Below are 17,642 nucleotides of genomic sequence, written 5' to 3'. Positions count from 1 at the left end.
GATAAATACAATATCTAGTCAATTCAAAATAAAAGTGACACGGGTGTCAATATATGTCTGTTAAAAGTTGTAAATTCGTTTTACAGTCAGACAATATTATCCTTGTCATTTTATTCTATTTAAAAAGAGATAGAATGCTGTTAGAGAAGTTCGAACATGTAACGGAATGAGCCTGCAAAAGCCGTCCGTTTGCCAAACGTCTGAAAGTTCTTCTAAATATTATAATTACGCGTTATAAACCGGAAGATGTTGTTTTAACGCTTTGTTTTGTATTTACCAAGAAAGGTGTATACAAATAGTAACAGGACAAACTAAAGAGAAATATACTAATATCATAATGACTTTACAAGAATATATTGCATCGAAATAAACAAGAACTAAGCGTAACACATAAGTATGCTCTCTAATGAAAGTAAAATACATTAGTCAGATATACAATTGTTAATTAAGTGGATTAGGCCTTCGGGGGATACCACTACTTACGAAAACGCGTCTAGAACCCTACCGATACTAGTGTGGAAAAAAAGCTCAATTTATATATAATAAAACAACTATAACCTATAAATTATTGTGGCTGTAAAATTAATTGTAGTTTAAGTTCCTCGAAAATAAATACATGTGATGTACCATAATGTTAAAATAAATTATATTTAATAGAATATCTGTTCAATTATTTTATCTATATCAAAATTTTGTTATATGTCAGAGTTTAAATGTACTAAAACTCAGTGTAGCTGCGGCAACATTGCGACGTTTTGACAAGTTTCCCGTGTCACTGCTATTTTGAAAACATTTTAAGTTTTTTAAAAGGCCACACTTGGTTTGTTTTGCTTGATTACCATAAAAAAATTTACTCATTTAATGAATGTCTCTGTTACTTATATATTAGTGATAAAAGTAAGTAATGTAATTTAAGAAATAAATCATGTTAAAACAAATATTATAACCCTCTTTAGTGCTTATTACATAATCCTCACACAACCTCAAGGTATTCTTATGTCAACAACCATGATTTCTTACTTGCTATTCAGGAAGAAAGTCTGTTAATTTATTAATATTTAAATATTATTCATTGTATTACTAAGCTACTAATTCCTCGCGATTTTTTTCTGAATCGTTGTAGTTTTTCGTCTATAATAATTATAGAATCCTAATTAAGTATAGAGTTTAATAACCTTCACATTTAGAATTTTGGTTGGAGTCCATCAGAAATTTTCCACATAGATTTAGAATATTTAAGAGCAGTTTTAAATCGACAGGTTTACTAAGTATTAAAAAAATAAGTTAGGCACAAGCATGTATCGTTTTCCTCATGTTTTACAAAACAATCAAATATTGTATATATATATATATATATATATATATATATATATATATATATATATATATATATATATATATATGTAATAATTCTGTCATTGTTGAGATTTTTATGGGTAAAAATTTCTGAAGCTTTCTGAAGTTTCTTTAATTCTCTCGGCCTTCTTTCTCATGTAGATAATGATCAATGGCAGTGTAAAGGAGTCAATATTGTATCTAATTTTAAAAATTCTGGCATATTGAACTACGACTGACTTCTATATGAAAACTGCTGATATAAGTTGGTACCATATAGTTCCAGTCTAAACTAGGATTCCTGCAAATTTGCTGACTTCACATGTTATTTTCTTTTCCTGATTTCTATTGCTTCTTTGTTTGCCTGACGATCTTCGTTTGACTGTTGGACTAGCAGTTAAGGTATGTCTATTTATGCCTAGCAATATAAGAATAATGTATGTGTATTACATCTAACACGTACTTGACGGAAAATAATTTATATAATTTAATGCCAATCTCATTCATTGGGAATAATCATATTATTTCAAGTAGATTATTGTTATATTGATAGATCCTTATCCATCATTAATCAAATTTTAATTGACTTATTATCCCAGACGTCATTAAAGTTGCAGGTATTATATTTTTCAATATCTTCAGTGATATTATGTAATTAATTATCTTAAAATATCAAGTTTAATTAAAAGCAATTTCTTTTTGTTGCTGTTATGAAACAGGTGTACTTTCTTTACATATATAACTGTTTATGTCTAATTATACTGTACAGTGTAAGTATAATTTTGTAGAGTATAAATCGCGTATTATTTATTTCTTAAAATTACATACAAAAAGGATGTACCAAAATTTAGACATGGTTTGAATTTAACGCCATTTGTATGAAAATGTATTGACAAAAATTTGGATTGACACTGACAATTTAGAATTAATATAGGATTATTATACGAGAAAACAAATTATTTTCATTGAGAACAATACTCCATGAAGAGAGTAATTGAATTTTCTTTTCGTGAGATTGTGTGGCATCAAATGAATATTCCAAGTAGTTTACAATAACCTGTGAATTAAAGGATGCGAATAATACTAAAATAATTGACAAAGAAGTCAGGTTATATATGTTCTTAATAAATTAAAAGAATATCTCGATATATATATATATATATATATATATATATATATATATATATATATATATAAATATAGATATGTGTGTGTATTGCGATTCTGTAAATGTCAGAATGTTTACTATACTTTTTCATGTGGTAAAAGCGCTGTAGAATTTATGTTTTATTTTATTTGAAGTATTTTCAAATTTCATATTAGTTATTCTAAAGTTTCTCTCTGTCACTGATGCCTCCTGATTATTGATACAAAAACAACAGCTTGTAAATTTATAACGATCGTTACGTAACAACACCACAAGGCCTGTTGAATATTCAGTAGTTTATAATCGACAATATAAAAGTGTTATTAACATTTTTAGCATTGAAATCATCCTATTGTTTATTAATAAATAAGAACAGTATGTTTGAGGTTTTTATATATTTATTTTTGAATACTTAAGTGCTAAATTATTTGGAGGGGGCAACTGGTAAATGGGCACCTTGGGGTTGGAAACCGTTCTCGTCAGCAACATATTGGACGGTGTAGGAAACTCCATCAGCACCAACGTAACTGAAGGAGCCACGAACTTGGATAGCTTCGTTTTCGGATCCGGGGTTAACTAGTTGACCTTGTTCTTGTAAGTTGATTCCGTTGCTGGTTTCAACACTGGAGAAATTGGGCAATATTAGTAAAAATGAATATATAAGAACAATAATAAACTTACGCATAGTTGTACCCATCAACACCAATGTTGTCACTTTCGTATCTCAAGACGGTGGCTTCTTGGTCTACTCCTGGAGCGGCAAGAGCCACAGCTACGATGGCAACAAAGACAGCAACCTGTAAAACGTTAATTGAAAACAAAATTAATACGCATATTAAAGTAAATAAAATCAACAAAAATTTGTAAAGTTGTTATTTAGTAAACAACAAAATTAGGTATATAATTAGGAATTAATAAATATTATTTTAAATTATTTATCATGTGTTGTTTATATTAAATTTTGAGAGGAATAAATAAACAATATAAATAAATAAAATTATTAATAAAATAATTTTAAAATCTCGAAAAAACTTCACTTATTGTTTATTATTGTCGCCCTCTAGTGGTAATAAAACGCAGCTTACTTATTTATTATAATCTTATTGTTAAAATGTGTTAATAAACGAAAGTTATGCAGAAGACTACGTCGAAATCCGAATATATAATGCGGTACTTACGGCTTTCATGGTGATTGGAGATGTATCGGTGGTGATGTATCACAAGCTGATGACAACCCAACAAAAATTGTTCGTTTTTATACGGGCAGATGATTAGTTCCCCACCAAGGACAAAATTTGGAAACCCAAGGCAGGTCTTGACCGGTACATCGGGATATGTTAAATACCTTAACCTCAGCGTGTTCATTGATAAATTATGTAATTTTTTTCTTCATTGTGTTCCATCTACGTTAAAGTCGAAGATATGTTGGTGGCGAGTAAAATATTCAAAGTCAAGGTCGGATTAACCAGCATATACAATTATTTCCTCATTATTTAATCATGAATACCATACACTTTCTCGATCATATTATTTTCAAATGCCCGTGAAATTATGATTATACATTACAAATGCTGTGATAACGATACCAGAGATTAAATATAAATTTATAAAATTTACATTACTTATTAACATACTAAAAGTGTTACGACAATATATGTCAACAATTACCATTACTGTTAGAAAATACATTTTTGTGCATCAATTAATATTATTTTATCAATAATTAAACACATATATACAACAATTATTTAAATATTTTAACACAACGAAAAATAAATTTTATTATTTCATTTTATAAATGAAGAGTTTCTGAAATTGGACGTGGAAAAAATTTAAAAAACATCTAAATCATGTTCTTCAACATTTTTCCATTTATCTTCCGACATGGCGATGCCGTGTGGAAAAAATAATGTTGGTTTGTTAGATATCCATCATCGGTCCATTTTCGTACTTTCTCAGCGTTTAGAAGCCGTGTGCTAGCCAAGCCATCCTACAGCGATCTGATCAAGTGATGTATTTGTTAAGGGGCTACATTTGGTAAGTATGGTAGGGGTAGTATCTAAAACTCCCCAACCACTACTGTATACTTCACGACTTTTGAAATGTGGCCGAACATTGTTACTATTGATAGTTTTCTTTGCAACAATACCACGTTCATTTTGTTCAACTGACGTCGATTGAGGTCTGAAGTAACATTTTCGTTCGGTTTTAGCAGCTCTTAATAAACTATACCTTGCTCATCCAAGCATTTGCACATCAAAATTTTTTGGCCATGATTATTTCTTTCTGGACTAATTCTTCATTTTTTTCACTTCTTATACTAGATCCACTTTTAATCATATACAATGTATTGTTTTGTCTGGCAAGTAATAATACGACCTTTAACTCTCTGGAAATAGTTGTTTCATCAACAGCTAAGTTCCTTGAGAATTATAGCTGGGTCTTCTCCTAATAAGTGTTCATTATATTCATTCATTATCTTTTATTTTTTGATCTTTCAGGCCATTCTTTGTCATTGAAATAAAACATTTTAAACCACCGCTTTTAAATCTATAAAGCCACAACAGGTCATTGAGATATAACGGAAGTGTATCAGCATAAGTTTATAAAAGTATTTGAAGAGGTTCTCATAAGTACCCTATAGAAAATTTGAAGGACGAAATCGCCGAAAAACGGCCGCATTTGAAGAAATAGAAAGTGCTGCTTCACGAAAACTTCGCTAAAGACAAAGCACCGTGTCGCAAGTCAGTGAAAACGATGGCAAAAATCCATGAATTGGGCTTCGAATTGCTTCCTGATCCTGATTTGGCCCCCAGCGACTATTTCCCGTTCTCAGATCTCAAAAGAATGCTGGCTGGGAATGAGGTGATCGCCAAAACTATAAATATACCTCATTTTGAAGCAATGGACAAATCGTACTACAAAAATGGTATCGAAAAGTTGGGGGGTCGCTATAATCAGTGTATCACGCTTGAAAGGAATTATATTGATTAAAAAAACCGATTTTGCCAAAAAATGTGTTTTTATGCAGAGATATTCAGAACCGTTTAACCGTCTTATTGTATAATGAAAATCCTCATGAATGAAAAAAATTCTTGATGCATTGGAAGAGTCAGAAAAGAGGGAGAATGAGCAGGACTGCGAAACTATTTATACCTTAATTTACCGATTCTGTCAGTGTTTTTCAGCTGCTTGAGATGCCTTGTCTTGGAGGAACATATATTTCCTGCTGCAAACCGTTTTTTTTTTGTTCGCGAATATTTGCCCCAATTATAAAGTTACAATTAACAATATGAGTTAATTGTCACAGTTGAATTATTGGTCTATGGTTAATTTACCAAAAATACTCGATACATCCATTTACCCAAATAACATAGAATTTTTGATTCCATGATACTCTTGTAACTTGTCACCAAACTTCATATTTTTAACGTTTATTAATTATGTTTGAAAAATCCCTAATATTCGGAATACTATTTAAAATTATAATTCCCTTTGATGTTACTTTTAGAACACTAAATGAATATTTCAAGACAACAACTTAATTTTGATTATGTATTGTTAAACCGTTTAAAAGAGCCAGTATCATCCGCCCAACTTCACATACCATACCTACACACACAAGAGAACTTGTAGACGCCTGTTAAATTTAATGGATTAGTTTTAGCTTTGGCGTTAGGAAAATTTTACAAGGAACTATGTACGGATTGAAGATAGCTTCAATGTGATATTTTCCTTGTTTTCCCTTGTATCCTGCTAATTCGGTATACTATTCCTTGAAGTAAGGTATTGATTGATATTTCATATTTTATGGATCTTTTTATACACCCTTCCTTATGGATAGCCATCCATATACTTCAAGCTGTGTCAATTTTAAGGAAGGACTGGTTAGGTGGCTAAAATTAATTCTCAAAAAAAAGCCTCTGTAAGTTAAGATAGTTGAGTCAAATAATCTTTGAAATGTGTGATAATATATCGACTCTATGGACCTACCTTCTAGCCGGTAAATATCCTTTCGTGTAACTTATTATTTTCAATTAGTACTTCATCAGTTAGTAGACTTAAGCATACCTAGAACTAATTAAACCCTAGATAACACACCCAACATTGATGTTTTATTCATCATCCCATCTCTTGATCATGAACCATCTCGCGGTTCTATTTTGGGAGGATTTTACAAAATGACGTTTATGCTCCAGTAAGAATTCAATTGATCATCAATCATCACATCAATCAATCAAGCTCACGGTTCACAGTTGATATTCAAAGCTTGTTTATTTTCATTATGAGGGCATAACTCCAGGTAACACCTTTTCAATACCAGAAGAAACTGGTGTTTTATTCAAGGTAGGTTTTTAAAAATTGCCTCAGTTTAAGAGCTTTTAAAAATATAGCTTTTTTCACAAAAACTAACCCGTATATATTACTTGTTAATATTAAACAAGGGTCATTTGCCGTGTAAACGTTACTACAACATTACAAAAATGATTGTAAAACATGAAAATTAAAATTTTTAATTTTGTTCTATAAGGTGTTATAACAATAAACCAGCTCCTTGCGGTTAAAATAATGTGTTTAGTTTTAAATGCTGTGGTTTGATGATGTGGTACTATACTAGACATTTCCCAATCGTATTAAAGATAAAACATATGGATATGACCATGTTTGCGATGATGAGCACTGACCTTTCGATTTACTATTCATGAAATTTTAAATAGACGGTTGCAACATTATTTCTAGTATTATCAGATTAGTAACAGGTCAATTGAAAAGTCCCCGAACTACCATAGTAAAACTCATTTTTTGGCAATATTTTTTGTATTCAACATAATTCGCTTTAAGGGCGATACACTGACTATAGCGATCCTCCAAATTTTCGAAACCATTTTTATAGTACGATTTGCCGTCTGCTTCAAAATAGGCCTCCTAAACCTAAAAGAATTCTTAGAAGATCTGAGAACAGGAAATAGTCGCTGGCGGCCAGATCTGGAGATTTTTGCCATCGCTTTCACTGACACGGTGCATTGTCTTGATGAAGCATCACTTTCTTTTTCTTCAAAAGCAGCCGATTTTCGGCGATTTTCGGCTGAAAGTCATCGAATATTGTGTGAAGCTTATGGCAACTATGTTCACCCAATTTCAACATATCGTGAAGAAAGGGGGATCCATTATGATAATCCAAAGTGGTCATATATAAACATCAACAGCAAAGACGAATACCCATGACTCAAAGCTATTACTCCGTATTTGGTGAGATAAGCTTGGTGTGGTACTATCAAGTAAGAAAACCTACTGAAAACAACAATGGGAATCGCCATCGACTAAAATGATGCGTTTGAGGCTAGAAATGCGCGAAAAATAATGAAATCTTCACTATGACAAGGCACGACCACATATTGCAAAAGTGGGGAAAACGTACTTGGAAACATTATAACGGGAAGTGCTACTCCACCCGCCGTATTCTCCAAACCTTGCTCCTTCTGAATTCTACTTGTTCCGATGTATGATTCGCCGCCTGTTTGAGGAAGGAGCGCTTAACTTCCTATGAAGATACCAAAGAAATGGTCGGTGGTTGGCCTTAAAACATATATCGTTCTTTCGAAATAAAATCCGAAGATTGCCTGAAGGATGGGAAAAAGTAGCGACTATCGATGGATAATATTTCGAATAACATCCATTGTATCAATTTTTTACGCTAAAACTTCAGATTAAAACAAAATCCTTTAGAATTAATTTATAGGCCTAATAATTATAATAATTAACTGAACAAGTAGTTCAATAATTAATTGGATAACAAACAGATTTCAATCAAAACCATTGCTTATATTATGTATATTCCAGAGAACGAATCCAAATGAATGTCTACTGTCTTGATGGGAAATGTCATAAACACTAAGACTACAAGAACAAAATATAACAATAAAACAATATATAATTAATTTATATTGGTTTGAAAACGAATTAATGTTTAAAGTTAAAAGAAATAATAGGAAGCAATACTTCGAAAAAAAGTAGCATTAAAGTATAATGACTTTACCAAATCACTTTGTAGACTAATGAATAACAAACAAATTATTTTAATTCAAGTTATTGCACAATATTTACAAGTATAAAATAACCGTCTGTGCGAGAAACGAGCACTCTGTTTATTATACGCTATTTTGCCATGCTTTTCCGCTAAACACAAGCTATTATCATCCTGTATATCATCATCATCATCACACAAATAAACTTATCATCAAGATTAGTTTGATATTTAGAAGAATATAATTAAATTCTAGATTCAGTTTGACCTTGCCCTTTTAGTTTTAATGTATGTGTGTGTATTTACGCGACAACGGCACCACGTCTCGTGTTCGGATCATCATCAGCCGTGGTATTACGGAATTTTCTGTTTGTTTAACGAGAAACAAGCCGGTTTCGGCACATTTTTCCCCGCGTGTGTTTTTTTCTGGTACACTACCGTTTCATTAATTATTTTATCTGCAACGATAGACTACGTATTCGACTTTCGCTTTCAGTGTCATAAAATTCGTTACGTAATGGCTGACGATACGCGGGTTCTCCGCTGTCTCGTATACTACGGGATTTGCATTCGAATTTTTATCTTATAACATTTTGGTGGGTAATCCGCTAAGTGCTAGAAATAATATTTAAAATTTGTTCACATAAATTATCGACGCTCAGTTTTATAATAGTTTTGTTTAAAGATTACATTTAGCTTATTTACACTATTAGAATGACATCGCACATTCTCTTTTCTTATCTATATAATATATCTAGATAAAATTTTATTACACTTCTCTAGAATTAACGAGGGTTAGAATAAAATCATTGAAAAAATGTAAGAAAATAGCCAACCATTACAATATTCTATTATGTCTACTAGAGAAAAATCACTCATTACTGCTTTTTATGGCATCTAACAGGTCAATTGAAAAGTGGCCGGTCTGATACATAGATGGCGCTACTACAATTAAATCCATATGTTTTTTCGTTAGCCCTAACCCTAAAAGATGCGTGTATAAATTTGACAGCTGTCGGATCATTAGTTTGTGAATTATAGCATTTGGAGTGAAGCAACGTTTGTTACTGTGAAAAAAATGGATAAAAGGGAATTTCGGGTGTTGATAAAATATTGCATTTTGAAGGAAAAAAATACAGTTGAAGCAAAAAATTGGCTTAATGCCGAGTTTCAGGACACTGCCCCAGGAAAATCAACCATCAAGGATTGGTATGCTAAGTTTAGACGTGGTGAAATGAGCACCGAAGACAGTGAACGCAGTAGACGCCCAAAGGAGGTTGTTACTGATGAAAACATTTAAAAAATCTACAAAATGATTTGAAATTACCGCAAATTGAAATTGAATGAAATAGCAGAAAATGTAAATATATCAACTGAACGTGTACATCATATAATTCACGAATATTTGGACATGAGAAAGCTCTGTGCAAAGTGGGTGCCGCGCGAGCTCACTTTTGACCAAAAACAACGACAAGTTGATGATTCAGAGCAGTGTTTGAAGACGATCAAGCATAATAAACCCGAGTTTTTGCATCACTATGTGACAATGGATGAAACAAGGCTCCATTATTTCACTACAAAGTCCAATCAACAGTTATCCGAGTGGACTGCACACGATGAACCCGCTCCAAAGCGTGGGAAAACGTAACAGTCGGCTGGCAAGGTTATGTCGTCTTTATTTTGGGATGTGCATACAATAATTTTCATTAACTACCTTGAAGAAGGAAGGACGATCAACAGCGACTATTATGTAGCGTTATTGGACCGTTTGAAGCACCAAATCGTCTAAAAACGGCAGCATTTGACAAAAAAGGAAGTATTGCTTCACCAAGACAATGCACCGTGTCACAAGTCAGTGAAAACGATGACAAAAATCCATGTATTCTGTATCCAACGTATTCTCCAGATCTGGCTCCCAGCGACTATTTTCTGTTCTCAGATCTCAAAATAATAGAAATTTTCATCGAATGAAGAGGTGATCGCCGAAACTGAGGCCTATTTTGAAGCAAAGGACAAATAGTACTACAAATATGGTATCGAAAAATTAGACGGTGGCTATAATCAGTGTATCACCCTTGAAAGGAATTATGTTGAATAAAAAAACTAATTTTGCCAAAAAAATGGGTTTTACTATGGTTGGTCGGGGACTTTTCATTTGACCTGTTAATGTCTGTAACTTTGGCATGCTCATTTATTCTTTTTTTAATTTTATGGTATACTAAATGTCATGAATCAGACTTTGAAAATATCATACAGTTATAAGATAAAAAAATTGAATGAGGTTGACTGAAAAGAATCTGCGAAGAACATATTGCTGTAACAAATATAGCTAAGCCAATAACAAATGACTTTCTTAAATAGATGCTTGCATGTGTTTTGATCAATTTATAACAGTGATTCCTGAATGTAAGTAACAATGGCTACATTTTCTGATATTACACTACTTACTAGAAACAATATTAAGGTAACTGTAAATAGATTAAACATTACTATTAATAATATTACTGCGTGGACGAAAAAAATTAATTACTGCAATAATTGTTATAAACTTAATAACTTTTGACACTTTTCGTGCCTCTATTTTGAAGTTATTCATATTTTCACAATTATCATTACATTCAACTGTCATTAATTAAGGCTTTTTTTGTCACGTTGACGGGTGTCGCCATTTCGCGACTACACAATAGTTTTGTCATAATCTAGAGGGGACGGGGACAGACATAAAGTGTTTATATAAAATAATAAATTGTATATATATATATATATATATATATATATATATATATATATATATATATATATATATATATTTAGAGCATTTTACAAAGGAAATATAATTAACTTAAATGGATATGGGGTCCAATTTCATCCACCCTGATCCAGAGTATATAGTACTACTATATTATTGTATTATTGAAAATAATAATAAAAATTGTTGCAAAAATAAAAATAATTGATAAATATTTATTATTGTTAGATTCAAAGCTATTCATTATGCTAAAAATATGTGGCAATAAATGTCTGTACAATAAGTTTCTATATTCATAAAAACAGAAATACAACATAAATTAATCAAATATTATATAAATATAATATAAATTATTATTAACGAGATTATCTGAAGTAAGTTGTAGATAATAATGGCTATTTTATAACTATTGTAACTTTAATGAATAGAAATAACTAAAAATAAAAATAAATACCACTATATTTTTTAAAACATTATTGACGTTTTTATGGGGTACCTCCTCATTGATATTAATTCTTTGGGAGTTTAAGAGAATAAAAAATATTATGACAAACCTAGACATTTTATAAAAAAATTTATTATATGTAAAAAAATAAAAAATAGGGTGTATTTACAAAACGAACAGCGTGCAGTGATATGTATAAATAAAACAGGAAAAAAACGACAGTTTCTCGCGTCCGGTGAAACTGGTCGATTTCATCTCGAAAGGAATAAGGATATGTGGCATCACAAGTGTGGAATTTTCAGTTGTAGTCGATTGGAAGACTTTATTTGGACGGCAAATGAGCCCCTTGTGGCTGGAAACCGTTCTCGTCGGCGATGTAGGTGACGGTGTAGGTCACGCCATCTGGTCCGGTGTAGGTGAAGCTTCCGCGAACCTGAATCACTTCATTCTCCGTTCCGGCGTTTTGGAGAGTACCTTGTTCTTGTTGTTGAATTCCGTTGCTAGTTTCGTAGCTGCAATTTAATTTTTTGTTAAAATATCATATGTATTATTGTTAATAGCTATAGTTAAAAAATAACTTATTATCGGGTATCGTTATCGGGTCATCTAATTAGAAAATCACCAAATATGTTGATTGGTTATAACTCTAGACTTACTAGTGTTAATTTAACTTACTGTGCGTACGTTTTAACTATCAAAATATTTTCTGTTTGAAGGTTATAAGGCTGAAATATCTTATTTTCGAATAATTTAAATAATAATGTGTTTTTATTAACAAATAATTGATATTTGCCAATTCAATGAACAACTTTTGTTACATTTGTAGAGAAATGACATGACCCTTACAATTTGACACTTTCTACTTGTCTTTGTCCTACCTAGACTTCCTAATAAAATAAGTCATTAGCTCGAAATATATGTTGCTATAACTATATTGCTTGAATATATCTGCTTGATTCAGCCTATAAAAGTGTAATTGTTAAAGAGCAGAGAACTATCACATTCAGGAACTTTATCAGTTCCCATTATAACCCAAACATTAAGAAGAAAATAAAGGTAGTGTGAAAGATGAAGAAATCAAGAAGACTTAGAACATCGCATAACCTTAAATTTAAAGAATAATATAATGGGCCACATAAACTGAAACATTTGGAACTGAGAGTGAGATAATCATCCGAGATCATCGGAGAAAGCCAAACTTCTTCTGTTAACGTTACAAAAATAGAATCTTATGCAGAGCGATGTCAGGTCCTCCAAACATAGATGTTCTTTTTTCTTGAGAAATATTATTAATAACAAAGTCTTAAACAACAAAAATTATTTATAACGCAATGAAATTAATTTATAAAAAAATGCATGAAAATAAAAATAATTAACTTCTATTTTGATTTCTGAAGAACTCTTAAAATCCCATCCACGATTACGAACCGAGACTTATCAACCTTTGACTTATCTTTCCTTATTTTTCCATTATTTAATTTTCATAGATTATTATTATTATATTTTATATATTTAAGTGTAATCATTTCCATACATTTTTTTATCAAACTTACTTAAAATTGTATCCTTCAACACCAATATTATCATTTTCGTATCTCAACACTTGAGCCTGTGCATCAGCTGGATTTTGTGGAGCAGCCAAAGCCATAGCCAGACCAGCGAAGAGAACAACAAACTAAAAAGAAATAATAGTGTTATTTATCGAAACAAAAGATCCATACGCACTGCCAACACCACAATCACCAGATCAATCCCTTATTCTAGCAGATTAATTTTTCACTCACCAGTTTCATTTTGATGAGATTTTGATTCCTTTGGTTCCGGACGATGGATTTTTGCGACTGACCGATCCAACCACCGATTTGTCTTTTTATACCACTCTCAATCCCTTGCGGTGCTCTTGCCTCAAGTAACATCTTTCGGTAGTGACATTTACCCCTACCTCATATTTGCTCGTCTTCATTTTGGCATCGCGGCTAAAGTTCATAGTGGAAGTACCTGCATAGATTCCACGAGTACCGACGTATCGTACCGAACAATTGAATATACGTAGTTGTACCGCTTGGTACTAATGTTGGATTCTTGTCGGTCACCATTATAACATTATCATTAGTTTATTTTTTATTTGCTGTTTATTAATTTGTTGGTACTAATATTTACTTAATATTATGAACTTATGTTCTTTAAATCGTATAAATAACTATATTTACGAAAGTTCTTCATGAAATAACTCAATCTTATTTAAACGACATCAATTTCTTCTTTATAAATCCTTTATGTATAATTTTATTTATTTACATTTTATAATATATCGTGCAATATTAAAAAAAAATGTATGTGATAAAAAGTTTCAATTATTATTTGCTATTTAATTGTTTAACAACCTCTTAAACCTATACACTTATTATATAGTTTATTGCGTGCATTTTGATCAGCGATATCTCTTCAGGAAAATGCAAAATATCAATGTCAACAACTCTTAGTAATAAACCTAATATATCTGTTAAATTTGATCGTTTTGAACATTTTTCTATATAAATTCGCAGTTTTCATTCACAACATAGAATTTTGGAAAGTTATGGCTATGCTGCTCCTCCATACTCCAATTGTTGATTTTGGCTTCAACGTTTTAAATATGGTAATTTTGGAGTTAATGATAAAGAACGACTATAAAGACCAAGAAAGTTGGAAGAAAATACATTTCACGATAAATTTAAAAAAACCCAACTCAAATGAAAACTTTCAATGATGAATCAACTGTTTCTAGACATTAACAAGCGATAATAGAGATCAGAACAAACTGAAAATGCGGGTTTGAATCCTTCCAACCTAATGGTTTCACTGCTTGCTAGGCAGAAGGGAGGAGTTTTACATTGTACGACGAAAACGGTATAACTGTCCATGAAAAGTGGATCTATTCTATATATTGCACCATTTTTTTCTTAATAAATGGTTTCTCAAGGAGAAAATAAAATAATGCAAGAATCATAAGTTACATTTTAAGTTACCTTCCTAGGTATTTTTATATGATCTTTTAAAAGCTACTAAAGCATTATTTGCTTGTTTAATATGTAATATATTATTTTCTGCCTTGTTTTTAATTTAGTTGAGTCATTTTTAGTATACAGGTCCACAACCTTATCGTTCAATAACTATTAATAAACAGAGTCGACAGTAGAATTAAGATTGTATGGTTTAAAATAACGTTATTGATGAAAATACATTCATTTCATTACTGAAATGAATGTATTTATGTTAAATATTACATTTTATATAGAGAACACGGCGCGCTAAATACGAATAATTTAAAATAGGTTGAAAGAGCATCCCATCTAGTCCTTAGAGCGTTGTTTTGTCGCTTTCCAATGTATTTCGCTCCATCGTTCTGTGTACACAGTTGTCGAAAACTAAAATGTCAGCCAAAATATTGCTCACATATATGCTCGCAATAGTTTTTAGACATACTTAACATGCATCGTCTTAAACGTATGTACATCTTTCTAGACTTCAAATTAAGGATAAAATGTTATTGTACACATTTAACATTCATGGATGAATTTGATCAGGTGCCCTATCTTCCAAAAATAAGTATATTATTACTGCTGCTTATTATATATTACGTACTTATTACTAATAATACATTCGGAAATACTATTGGACGTACTTGAAGATAAATACCTCTGACGTTTAACTTATTAACTTACTTTACTTATTAATATGTCACAGTGCCTTATGCCAACATTTTTATTTGTTTGCTATATAACGTTGAAAAAATTTAATTTTCCGCTTATTTTCTACAATCTGTTTTAATTTATTTAATTGGGTTTTTATGAAATTGCAATACAAGTTTATTGTTTTATATTTTATGGCAAATTTATGATGATGTCATTTCCATTAATTTATTGTTATATCTTTAGGGTATGACTGTTTCCATATGTTTCCAAAAAATGCATTAATTTCGATTTTGTAAAATTATACCTAGTATTGGTGGTAGATCTTTTGAGAAAAAATAATTGTTATATTTATCGAGTCAATCCTTAATTTGAATATTTTTTTCTAGTTAAAATGTAATGATTAAACAGCAGAGGTTGATTATACAGCGTTTTGTATTCAGTATACAATTTCCATATCATCGCCTATTTATTTCTTCATTTCTTGTCCCATTCATTTCCAATACCTAATGTAGTCCCTCCAAATCCTTCAAATTCAAAATAACTCAATAGACTAAAATGAGACTAAAACACACTTCATTTAGTAAGGCTATTATTAAAATAAGCTTTAAAAACACAATTTGTGCATTTTATTTACCCAAACGTTACAGCAAATTTAGTACAATACGAAATGTTTAACTACTAAAACATCCATCATTAAATGTATGTAATTTAAACTTTTTGTAGAAACTGTTGTAGTTGTAATTATTATTAACTATGTATGAACATATTGGTAGCCCTGTCAAGTACATTTGCCAACAATACCATTTTGAAATCTCTGAACAAATATTGAAAACTTGAATGCAATAATTACTCTCACAGTTTAGACGTATTATCTGCACTTAATTTAACATTTCATTGCTACTGTGTGTGGAATTTTTGAGTCCGTTCAATTTTATGAGTTCAAGAATTTTTTAAAATGATTATTTCACACAATCACACAACACAGTAACTATCGATAAATTGTTGTTTTTATTATCTATTCTCATTGTTGGTAATGCAGAACCGTTTTTTTAATTGTGAAATATTACCACAGGCAATTGATAATATAAATAATTGGACACAAGCTTGGAAAATAAGAATTAATGAAAATAAATCTGTATATGTGCAGTTCACCTATAAACAGACCATACAAGCACCAATAACATTAAATAATACTATCATTCCATATAGCAACAACGCTAAATATCTCGAAATGAATCTGGATGCAAAACTTCGCTGGAACGAACATATAAAGAAGAAAAGAAAAGAACTGGAATTAAAATATAGGAAAATGTACTGGCTAATGGGAAGAAAATCACAATTATCAGTACATAATAAATTGCTGTTATACAAGCAAATACAGAAACTTATATGGACATACGGGGTTCAATTATGGGAATGTTCTGCAAACAGTAACGTAAATAAAATACAAATTTTTCAGAACAAAATCCTGAGAGGTATTGTGGGTGCACCCAAATACTATAGGACTGATTACCTACATCGAGACCTTCAGATACCCACATTCAGTCAAGAAATCAAGAGAATTGCAAGGGGGCATGAGGAAAGACTCTATTCTACGAATATTGAAATACTGCAACTTTTGGATACCACCAGAACAGGATATAGACTCAAAATAATCAAACCATCTGATCTTGTGTAGTGACATGCATATATTAAAACATTCAGCAGTGACATGATAAACATTATTTCACCAGAGGCTGAGATAGGGCCGATGGGTCCTAGTAGTTACATATCTAGATTTAAGTTATCATAAAGAAAAATTTTAGGTTAGGCGGAAATAACCAGTAACAATATATTAGTTAATAATAAAAAAAAAATTGTGAAATATTGAACGCTGAAATGCGAAAATGTTGATTGTGAAACGTTAAGTGACGTCAACGATTCGTAACACTTCTGATTGGTGCGTGACTTAATATGGTTTCCATGTCTACTAAAACCGTAGTAGACACACTTGTAATTTTATAAATAAATATTTTTCTGAACTGTCTATCATAAATTATTATTATAAATCAATATATAATGATATTTGATTACGGTCATCGTGTTTATTAGTAATTTCCGATATGTTTCAATCCAAAATATTATACTAAATCATTATATGTATCTGAAATATTTTTACATGACCAATTCATATGACCATGGCCACTAATCTAAAAATTGGGTACAATGATAATGACACTGTTTTCCATATGGTACGAGATGTATGCCATATTCAATCAAATAAGGAT

At 31.0% G+C, this 17,642-nt stretch overlaps 2 protein-coding genes across 2 annotated transcripts; both read right to left on the bottom strand.

Annotated features, from left to right (window-relative positions):
- Positions 1-2,862: 2,862 nt before the first annotated feature.
- Positions 2,863-3,799, bottom strand: LOC143203081 (flexible cuticle protein 12). The gene is made up of 3 exons (XM_076415198.1): positions 3,661-3,799; positions 3,164-3,279; positions 2,863-3,105 (listed from the first exon to the last, which is right to left on the bottom strand). The coding sequence occupies exons 1-3, from the start codon at positions 3,667-3,669 to the stop codon at positions 2,907-2,909; spliced, it is 324 nt and encodes a 107-aa protein (XP_076271313.1). The 5' UTR covers positions 3,670-3,799; the 3' UTR covers positions 2,863-2,906.
- An 8,024-nt stretch (positions 3,800-11,823) lies between these two features.
- On the bottom strand, positions 11,824-13,632 carry LOC143202173 (flexible cuticle protein 12). Its single transcript, XM_076413467.1, has 3 exons — positions 13,486-13,632; positions 13,255-13,376; positions 11,824-12,213 (listed from the first exon to the last, which is right to left on the bottom strand). Exons 1-3 carry the CDS (start codon positions 13,615-13,617, stop codon positions 12,024-12,026), a joined length of 444 nt encoding a protein of 147 aa, XP_076269582.1. The 5' UTR covers positions 13,618-13,632; the 3' UTR covers positions 11,824-12,023.
- Between the last annotated feature and the right edge of the window lie 4,010 nt (positions 13,633-17,642).

Source organism: Rhynchophorus ferrugineus, unplaced genomic scaffold, assembly GCF_030347505.1.
Source record: "Rhynchophorus ferrugineus isolate W39M unplaced genomic scaffold, kcgeb_rfMv2 rfM9, whole genome shotgun sequence".
Taxonomy (NCBI): Eukaryota; Metazoa; Arthropoda; class Insecta; order Coleoptera; family Curculionidae; genus Rhynchophorus; species Rhynchophorus ferrugineus.
The sequence above is the reverse complement of the archived record's forward strand: the minus strand, read 5'-3'. Positions and strand labels throughout refer to the sequence as shown.